Genomic DNA, 10,717 nt, shown 5'->3' on the forward strand with positions numbered 1-10,717 from the left:
GTTCAAATTGTCTAAATAAGCAGAACTTGAATATCATGATGCATGTCATTAAGTATGCCTCAGAGGAAAGACTGCTAGCAATGATTATAGCTTGACCTTAATAATACCAAAGACAAAAAACCCTCTCGAAATAAGAAGCTAAAAAAAAGAGTCAGAATTTGTGAAAGAAACAATATTTTAAAGCATTTTATGTGTGGGTGGTGGTGTTTTCAAAACTATACCTGCAATGCATTTTGGATGGCATTTTTATCAAGTCCACCAAAAAACAGCTCTTGGCCAAACATCTTCAAGTAGCCAGATACAAAAGGTTTGTCACTGGAGAATGCCTTCCAGTCAGAGAGCTGCATGAGAAGAGGAAGAAAGTCTGATTATTCATAACATTTCAGGTAGCAATACCTTAAAGATTTTCTTCTTCTTGAGAATTTACCGTTTTCAGGATTTCCTTGAAGTCATAGTCAGTCTCCCAGTCCCTGTCAGGAGAGTAACCTTTAGCAAATATCTCCTGCAGTCCTTCAACTGTTATTCCAACCTGTGGGAAGATGTAAAGTGTAAATGTTAACTGGATGATGGTCCTAACAAGGGATAAGAGGGAAAACTGCAGGTAGACCCAATTACCTCCAAGGCATCAGCAACTCTGCCCAGGAAATGTGTCCGCAGCTGGGACATTGCCATCGTTGGAATTAAACTGCCTGCATTATTCAATACCAAATATTTAGCTGCCAGTCCACTCATAAGGAACTCTGAAGAGAAATGGGCAGTAAGATACATCACAGTTAGTTTTTAAAGCCACAGTACACCAGTTGTATCAGTTTACTAATTGCATAATTCAACTGATACAGCATGATATGAGAAAGGCCAGAAAACCCAGCTATAAAACTGATGTTATAAACCAATTATAAATAGAATTTTCTGCATTCTTGAACTATTAGTGGGCAAAATTACAAGCCCCCTTATCATTGCATGGTGGTTATGTTATTTTTCCAATTGCTTCTGCTATGTCATTTACACCCGTTCGGATTCTGTAACATCAGCTTATGAAATGCTTTTATGAGACATCATTTAGGGCAACCTGACAAAAGGGATCAGAAATGAAAACAGATTTGCCATCCTTTGCTAATCATTTAGGGAAAGTGATCTAGAAGTCCTATAATGACGGATGGCGAGGTGTAGATTTGTCTCTCAGATGACTCAGAGGCAATTTATGTCCTATAAGGACAGATGGCGAGGTGTAGATTTGTCTCTCAGATGACTCAGAGGCAATTTAATGCATCTAGTTCCAAATTCTATAACTGCTTAGATGAAACGTACTAATTGTTAAGTAATTGTTAACTATCGAGTGAACTTTGAGCAAACATAGTTTGGGTCTGTTTATATTCTCTACATTAGATTTATCATCTATAATGATCTTAGATACAGATAATCAGTGCAGAGCAGAGTCACATATTCTTCCTAATCTTGGCACAGGTCTGTACAGTCCTGTTTTCTGAGTTAAAGTAATCACAAGGCTTTTCTAAGTTTCCATAGGTTTCAAGAAGAACAAGGCTGGCATGATACGTAGGCAACTCTGTCATGCTTCCTTTCTTCCAGCCCTCCTCTCCTCATCCTACAGTAGATGGAAGACTGGGAAGTATTTTAGGAGTCCCTAAGTTAACTTTCCCCTATTCTCATGTTAGACCTAGGCACCAAATACTCAGTAAATACTAGCACCACCAGAAATAAGCTTTGGAAAGCCAGTACAGCCAGAATAATTGCAGAGCCCTGGAAGATCCAGACCAATCACTTTAGTGCCTGAACAGAAATTATTGATGAATATATTTTCAAACATTATGAGAGGGAGGGAGTCTCTGACCTCTTCCCAGAAAAGCAGAGCATAAATTCTCATAAATTATTTAGCCAGAAGTTAAAGATTATTGCTTGGTTCACAAATAAGGGCGTTATGAACGCTCACAGCCACATTACTTTTTTAATGCCACTCTCTGTGTTTCAGATAACATCTCACTTGTGAATCAACACTTTCTCATTCTCTTCTGAATCCACACATGCAGACAGGGATCTGGATGATCCTTCACCCTTGTTTACTCCTCATGTTAAGTTGTTTCCTGTCATATTGCTAGGACTAATTTTGATTTCTAATTTATCATGATAGCTTCCAACTTTTCATGTATATGAGGAACAGTTTGTTGGAAAAGCAATCTACTTAGTCTACTAAATCTGTATGAACTAGCATTTCACTAAATTGCCTTCACTGTTTTGCTGTATGGAGGTCCTGCGCTACGCAAACTGCTAGGCTTTACCTACCTACAACATACACGGTACAGTAAAAACTCCTACAATCAAAATACAAGTATTTATGCCACCCCCCCATGGAAGAGGCATCAGTGGAAAGCCTTCAGCAGATAGTGAGGTGAGATGACAAAAGTTCACATTTTAATGATGATCCTATAGAAAATAAAAAGCACAACGATGTCGCACTGGGACATTATTAATAAGCTGACTTGAGACTTGGAAATGTGAGGACTAGTTTTCCTCTGAATGAACATAGCCAGAACAGTCCTAGGTGTTACATGGGCTGGACACCAAAACGAGGCATGATACTTCTAGTAAATTTGTTAAGGCTCCTTTTTTTTTTTTTTTTTTTTTTCTGTGTTCTAACGCATGAAAACCATTAATTAAAAAAACCCACTGTACTTACTGATACTTAATAAGAAATGTTACTCATAAATGATTAAATGATTATACAGAACTCATTGACATGAAGAGAGCAGGGATATTTTCCATACCTCAGGCATTACACAGCGCTAATGCTCTAAGAATCATAGACTAGCTAGGGTTAGAAAGGACCTTAAGATCATCTAGTTCCAACCCCCCTGCCATGAGCAGGGACACTTCACTCTAGACCATGTTGCCCAATGGAAAATCCTACTGATACAGTCAAATCATGTGCTATAGTCATTTCACCGTGATAGTGTGATGACACTTGCATGTATCTGACTAAATGTTTTCTCTCATGGAAGAGGGAAAGAAAAATCAGTGATCAAAGAAAGCAGTCTTTGGTACCTGTGAATGTTAGTACACAGATTTAATTATATGAATCTGTGCATATTGAGAGTCAGATTCTGTTAGACCTCGCATTAGGCAGAAGCTGGGTCATCCCTTAGATTTCAGTAGCAGTGCGTAGAGCAGGAAGCACTATTTGTGGTGGCCGTGTCTGACAGATGCCAAATTAGAGATAGATTCAGCTGATATTATCACCTGTCATTAAAAATTCAGCATCTAGCACCACAAAGATACGTGATGTCGAGGACAGATTTTTGTTTTTAGTAAGGAAATAGGTACTGCATTACACCCGTCACTATGGTAACTCCTCCAGAATGGACTCACTGAGTGAGACACATTTCACCTGTGGCTAGTGGTGACAAATCAAATCAGAAAGCTGGAGGATGGGTCCTTCTCCCACACCAGTGTAACAGAGGATTGACTTCATTTAGCTAACAGAGTAATCCAAGTCTAAGATTAACATTTTTGAGAAAAGGATCTTGTACCTTACTCTTTAGGATGAGAGGTTTAAATGTTATTTATACTGATAACCAAATTACTGAAACTGGTCTTCACCAGGAAGTAACAGCAATTCACTGGTGTGCTGCATTTCCAGGCTATGGCCAGAGCAAAGTAATCTATTTCACATAGCCCTCTGCCAGCTACCCTCATGCATACTGCACCCTTCTTTTTCATTATGTGAAAATCCAGATAGCTCATTTTAGAAGCAAAAAGAAGAGAAAACGAGTACCTAAAACTAGAAACATGTATCTGCCTGTTACTGGAAAATATGCCTCTCCCTGAATGTATTTTAAATGGTACAAAAGTGACAATGTCTGTCTCTACCTTTGAGGCAACAAACGTGTACCATTTATTACCATGATGGTGGTGGTATGTATTAAATTTATTTTCATTATCATGCAGATTAAATGGTCATGTAAAAACCATGAAACAGGGGCAGGGCAACAATAAGATCTACAGAAGTCCTTCGAACCATTCCCCTCCCTCCAAATAGAAGGCAATTGTATATTGTACATTTGGCACTGTGGATTTCAGATGTTTTGGAGTCTTTTTTCCTGTTGATCACTTTGAAAATAATATTTACATGTACCAGTGAATAACAAAAGTGCTAAAAACATCCAGGTCCTCTTAGATAAACAGCATGTGTAAGGAGACTGTGTTTGTAGATATAATCTCCCTAGTCTGCCAGCTACATATGCCAAATCACTGATGCTGTCATGGTCACTTACATAGCGGAATTGCTTGAAAAATCTCTGCTGAGAAAAACAACATACATGGAAAATAGAAATAGCTACAATTTGGCCGAGCAAGAGCTGTCTTCTAATCTGGCCCTCCCCACTTTGACTACATTTTTATGTGCAACTCCCCTTGATGTAACTGGTCAGCCTCCAGATCCCATGTGTGGATATGCTCATTCTAGAAAAGAATCCTGGTAGGAAGGTGCAAGAAAAATCTTTAGACAATAAGCCTGAGTTAGCTGCTCATGGGTGCAATGAATTGTCACATCTGAATGTTTTTAGTTTCTTTTTTCAGTGTGCACTACTGTTGGGGTGAAGAGTATTTAGCATCATATTTAAATTCAGCAAGAGTTGTAGGTGTTCACCACTGGTAGGAATTAATCCACTTCAGCAGTAATTTCGGTCCCTTCTGTTTCTTTGGTACTGAACAATAGTATGAAATTGTTAAGCACCACTGAGACTACGGCATTAGATACAGGAGCATGTGCCTCTCTGGCTAATGAAAATGGAAGGTTAGAGCCCCACAGGTCCTCTGGTAATTTCATGCTGGCAGTGTACAATGCAAAACACATGGGGACCTAAACACTCTCCAAGTGGAGAGCCTGAGGTTTTTATATTTTATCTTTTTTTCATGGAACATGAGAGAATATGGAGGAACAACATGTAGCTAAGCAGCTGGCGAGGAGAACCGGGTTCTCATACTGCACAATTTTTTTTCATTGAACTGTAAGTATTGCTCTACAAAATCTTCTGAATCTTACCTTTAAACGTACTGAAGCGGAAAACCTTGCTGAACTGATACCCAGATCTGTCAAATTTGGCACTTAATGCTCTGATGGCCATTCTGCAGGCAGAAGCCCTGAAAAAATTCAGTGAGCACATTAACACCTCAATTAGTTTGCAACAAGTTTTTCATCTAAGGAAGGGATCCAGATATTCCTTACGTTGCTTGAAGATCTGGAGCTGTGCTTCTACCCAGGGCCCTCAGGTGAGAGTAGATGAAACTAGCCACTTGCATGCTAGGTTCCTTCAGAACAGCATCAGCCAATGTCATCAGTATTGGAAGACCTGGCTTGGTTTCAAGCAAAACCACTGCAGCTAACATTCGGACCCGAGGATGGAATTTTTGATTCAGGAAAATCTCAAGGGTAATAGCCTGGACCTGAAAATAATAGATGCATTCAAATTTACAGTGTGTATGAGTATTTTGCTAATAACAGTTCATCACTAATGAAATTCGTAGTATTTATATGGCAACACTGTTCCTGGTTTCATAGTCTGAGGTCTGGAAGGGGCATTATGGTAATGTAGTCTGACTTCCTACACAATCAAAGCCAAGGAACTTTGCTGGATAGCTTCTTCAAGTTTATTATCTCTTTTTGAGCTATAGCAAAACGTGTCTGGAGCATAACCACTCTAGGTAAAAGAGATTTCATGGATCCATTACACACCTGAGAAGTGGTCTCAGTGATCACTTATTCCTAATCACTTATCCCTACCTACAGGTATGCCTTATTTCTAATCACTTGATCTCCTGGGGCCCCTTCTGCTAAATAATAGAATAGAAATGAAATTAATAAAATCCAGCTTACTACCAGAAATCTCTATGCCAATTAGGAAGCTTAAAACTGAAAGTTTATGCAACAAGTGTAATTTCCACAGTACTACTTGTTACCAACATGTTTGACCTCAGCAAGATTCAGTATCAAGACTAATTTTGTACTGGAACCCTTGCAGTTTCCATGAGTTGCACTGGAGCCTTTAACCCCAGCTTCAAAATGGATGTGGATGGTGTAACACTGTTCTTGCAGCCCTTTTGCAAAGTCCTGTCCTGCCTGGAACAGTGCACACCCAGCTCTCTAATAAAAGTCTGGTCCAGGAAACCAACAAACTTTGGAAGCACCCTGATTGGTTTTATTGATTTGAGTATGTTGATTATCAAATACCAAAGTAAAAGTGGTGACAAGGATGTAGTAGCCTCTTTCTAAATGTTATTACCATTTCAAATTAAACATTAATCAAATAAAAAAGGCAGGCTGTGTATTAAGTCTGTTTAACACAAACATGGGTGTGTAGCTAGCTGCAAACCAGGCATTAAGCTGTTTTTTGAACAATGGAAAATCCAGCCATAGTCATTAACTTGCTCCAGATCAATTTTCTCCAAAGAAAATGCATAGAAAATGGAACTAAACAGCGGCCTGGGTCACATGTGGAAAGCCAGGCCAAAGAGCAATCAGAGACACAGCATCATTTCAAACACCAAAGTGGCTTTTTTTCTTCCCTGGCAAATACCTTAACTCCTACTTACATTCTTGCTATTCTCTCCTCCCCCCAGCTTTTCCCCATCTAGCTACTGCACTCTGGTAAATTGTTTCTTTATTCTTTAGCTAAAAGCATTCCCTGGCACACTATTGTCTGTGGATCAATATGTGCACTCAAACTGGGAGTCATATGCAAAAAATGAGTATAATGGAAAAACTGATACAGATTAGTAGCAGAATAGTTAATGAAAGCTTTTCTTTTACTTTTTACATTAAGAATAGACTTACGTAAAACAACAAAAAATCAGTATCAGGAAAAAATATCTTGAAAATGCAAAGTTTCCTTTTTGAAGCAGTTTGTTTTAAAGTAAAAATGATTGTAAAGTGGTGTCTGTGGTGGATGAGAGTATGCCTGTGTAACCATTGTATGTGATATCTAATCATTACCCTGTTCAGGGACAGAAGTCACATTTAGTAAACGTTCTGCTTATGACTTAAAACCACACAATGTCTGTAAATTTGTAATTAGGATGCAAACATCTAGTATCTATTTACAGTAAGATCTGGTCTTGAATTACAAATAGATGTGACACTCAGTATTAAATGTCAGTTCTCTGAAAACCTTGCTTTGTAGTTCTTTCACATACCAAAGTTGAAGTAGCACTAAACACATCTTGGTCAATAATTTAGCTTTCTGTCTAATGTCCTTGGAAAATAAATGTTTGCAATGGAAATACTGATTTGTCTTCAATAATAGGGTAATGAATGCATCATTTTAATGGGATTTTTGTTGCAGTCTGAAATACTAGAGGTTAATGTCAGAAGGAATAAGACATACCAACTAAGGATTGACTAAATATTTAAAAAACCTCACAACAGTGTATCAGAGCTATATTTGAAAAAAAAAAATAAGAAAAAAAAAATCCAAATAAAACCTGCTCACTACCCATTATTGATTATCAACCTTGTGTTTGATTGTCACAGGTGCAAAGGAGGCAGCTTTGTTTCCTTACCATTTTTGGATCTTTTATGCCTATGTTTTTCAGGGCCATCACAGCAGTTGCATGGATCTTGAGCGGCAAATCTGAGGCACCAGCTGCATATCCTGGCAAAAATTTCTTGATGTGCTTGATGCTGGCTGGATGTCCTACATTCCCAAGGGCTTTCAAAGCTAGGGAAATGTCTTCTGTGTTAGACTTGCTCAATGCCTCTCCTGCAAAGCCATGAAGTAGCTGAAAAAAGGAAACAGATTTTCTGTTGAGTTCAATTCCAGCTCTTATCTAGATCCCATCCCCCAGCCTAGTCTGAGGTTTGACTTTGATAATTTCAGTTTGTTCTATTCACTTATTTTAAATATTTTCAAATTCTTTTTGTCCTCATGAATAGGACATTTTATTCATAGAACAAGCATAGCCAAGAATGCAGCAATGAACAGTTTCTTCATCACTATGCCTTAAAGTGACGTGCTCTTACTTATCAAGTAAGGGCTTTAAAAGAAAAAATAATGGCTAGGAACTAATTCCTACTGCCTTTTGGGGTGAATTGAGAACCCTGCAATAGTGCTGTTTGAATATCTCTTGGCTGAAGACAGATGCAAAATGTAGACACAGTTAAATTCTTCAGACCCTTAAACAAGATTCCTGAAGATATGGCTAGTGGTGATGCTCTAAACTTCAGCTGTGACAGCCATTTTCTAGTGTGGATTAATAGCTGGCAATGAGATAATCAGGTCATTTCACAGCCTTTGTTGTAAGCAACTTGATCACGCTAATATTCACTTGGAAAGATTAGAAGTAGTTGTGTGAAGGCTGAATATAAGAAAAGAACTAAATCCTCATAGAGAACTGTTCTCAGTGCTAACAAATGGCTCTAAAAAAACCCCTGAGATGTTATAGAATAATTTCAATACAGTTCCTATGCTATAAAATATCACATTTGGGATCCATTGATGGTGCAGAAACAGTCTATTTGATATTGCTAATCAAATGAAAGGATATTTGAAATGCATTGAATAAGCCTACACAATCATTTGCTTTGAGAAAGAATTTCCATCCCCTGGAACTGGTCTTCTCAGATTTAATTAGCTCAAGAGCATTGGTGGTCATCGTAACACAGCAGACACGTGTAGGAATGTTGGCCATGCCTCCGTACTACAGGAAAAAAAAAACATGGCAGGCACACTCTGCTCTTACTGGCAATGGTGGACTGACCAGTGTCAAAGGAAACATCTACTTCTCTTTTCCTCTCTATCACTGCCGAGTGGCCAACCTCTGTATACCATGACGTGCATCTCTAGAATTAGGAAATACCATTTACTGCCTATTTAAGTTGTTTTCAAGCCTGCTGATTAAAAGCAGTGCAGAACAGGGAGGGTATTACTATTATTTAAAGCTTGTAGCCTGTGTGGATGACTGGGCTCTGCTTCTGGCTGAGAAATGGCTGGGCTACATGACTGTGGACAAAAACCTGGGCTTTTGTGTCACTTAGTTTATTTATAAGTATGTAAAAGTACCTATATTTAAAGTATTTCAGAGCAGTGCCATGGGACTTCATTAATAATTGGCAGTAAAGCACTCAGAGATACTCAGATAGAAAGTGCTATGAATTATACGCTTCCTCCTCTCACTCTCTTTCGTGTGTTAATCTAAAGATAAAAATGCTGTAGTTAACCAACTGGGGTTCCTTTCCCCAAAGGAAACACTGTAGTGAACTGAAATACAGGTTTCTGAATAATGAAGAAAGAACTTATGGCTTAATTTTTCTTTTAAACGATAAATAACAATGTGGTTACCTGGAGACATTCAGAGCAGGAGTCTGACGAAGAGCACTGTTTGTGGCACAGTGATGCATAGCTGAGATAGCAAACCTTTCCAAGTACAGTACTTGAGCGTGGGCAGTGTTTTTTCACAATGAGCTGGGGAGAAAGCAGTTGTTCATTACAACCATTAATGAAGAGCAAAAATATTAAAAAATATGTTTCTGCCAAATGCAAGGTAAACCCAGGCTATTGATATTTTTGTATCAATGGATTTACAGTTGATCAGTGGATATTACTATATTTGACAATGCAATCATAAAGTAATTCCAAGTAACATCTGGAAGACCAATCTGTTGCTTTTATAGTGTTTCAGATTTAAATTTCGCATAGGCTTTAATCCAAAGGGAGGAAATCACCCAGTTATGGAATGGAAAAATACACATTATTCAGGAAGCATTCATCACTGTTTTGTAATTGCCTCAGCTATAGGTACAAAAAGTTTGTGATACATTGTGAATGGACTTCAGTACTTTGGGCAGAAAGGAATATTCCCTATAAATGTAGGAGCTGACAGGAGGCACCAGCCCACTGCTTCCTTGAGTGGGAAGCAGAGCATTACTGCACAGTAACAGCCAGGCTGTCACGGCTTTTACAGAGAGCAAAACTGGTTGGAGATTCATGCTGTCTGTCTAGGGTAAGCAGAGATAAGCTGCATCTGAAGATAGAATTAAACCCTGCAGAAGAGGGAAAAATTGTAAAAATCATTAGACTTTCTCCTACGTGGGCTCCACACTGGCATAATTCCCTTGATTTTGATAGATCTGCTCTGATTTATACCTATCCTGCTAGGTCAATCAGGATGAATAGATGGGTATAACAAATATGTATTTCTTACTCCCTAGTCTTTGTAGACACTCAGTTAGAGCTCTAATCTAAGGTAACTATAAAGTACATTCGGACAAAGAGACACTAGACACCATTGTTTGCAGCAGTAACTTCTGTCCCTGAGGGGTATTTTTATTCTTTCTTTCCTGTTTCTTTCTGGATTCATTTTTTCCCCTTTGATTTGCATTCTCCTCCCCTTAAGATAGACAGGAAATAAACTCTTTTCAACCTAACTAGAGGATATAAACCCTTTATATTTTCAAAGTCTTTGCCATCTTGTCAAAGGAATAAATACAACAGATGCTAAGATCAGTAAAGAGTGAGTAGAGAGTGTCTAGGGAATCCTACCGTTGCTTCCTCCATTGTGTCCCAAGTTGGTGTGCTTGAGTGCAGAGCCACAAGCACCGTCTGAGCCGCTTCCCAGTTGGTGAGTTCTTGTCTTTCCATTTTATGCCTCAAGAAACTGAGTGCACGGTGACTGGCTACAGCCAGAATTAAATACAAAATGTTAAGCCTGT

General features: G+C 38.6%; 1 protein-coding gene across 1 annotated transcript in view; it reads right to left on the minus strand.

Moving 5' to 3' along the window:
- The window catches only part of LOC104402420 (vitellogenin-1-like), a 42,950-nt gene that overhangs the window by 22,307 nt on the left and 9,926 nt on the right, over positions 1-10,717 (minus strand). The window contains exons 9-16 of the mRNA XM_010010292.1: positions 10,548-10,713; positions 9,348-9,470; positions 7,570-7,788; positions 5,240-5,457; positions 5,057-5,154; positions 616-740; positions 428-529; positions 222-341 (exon numbers count right to left, since the gene is read on the minus strand). Of these exons, the coding sequence (XP_010008594.1) occupies positions 222-341; positions 428-529; positions 616-740; positions 5,057-5,154; positions 5,240-5,457; positions 7,570-7,788; positions 9,348-9,470; positions 10,548-10,713 (1,171 nt within the window). The remainder of the gene's footprint in view (positions 1-221; positions 342-427; positions 530-615; positions 741-5,056; positions 5,155-5,239; positions 5,458-7,569; positions 7,789-9,347; positions 9,471-10,547; positions 10,714-10,717) is intronic.

Source organism: Nestor notabilis, unplaced genomic scaffold (genome assembly GCF_000696875.1).
Source record: "Nestor notabilis isolate BGI_N333 unplaced genomic scaffold, ASM69687v1 scaffold6392, whole genome shotgun sequence".
In the NCBI taxonomy this organism is placed as follows: Eukaryota; Metazoa; Chordata; class Aves; order Psittaciformes; family Psittacidae; genus Nestor; species Nestor notabilis.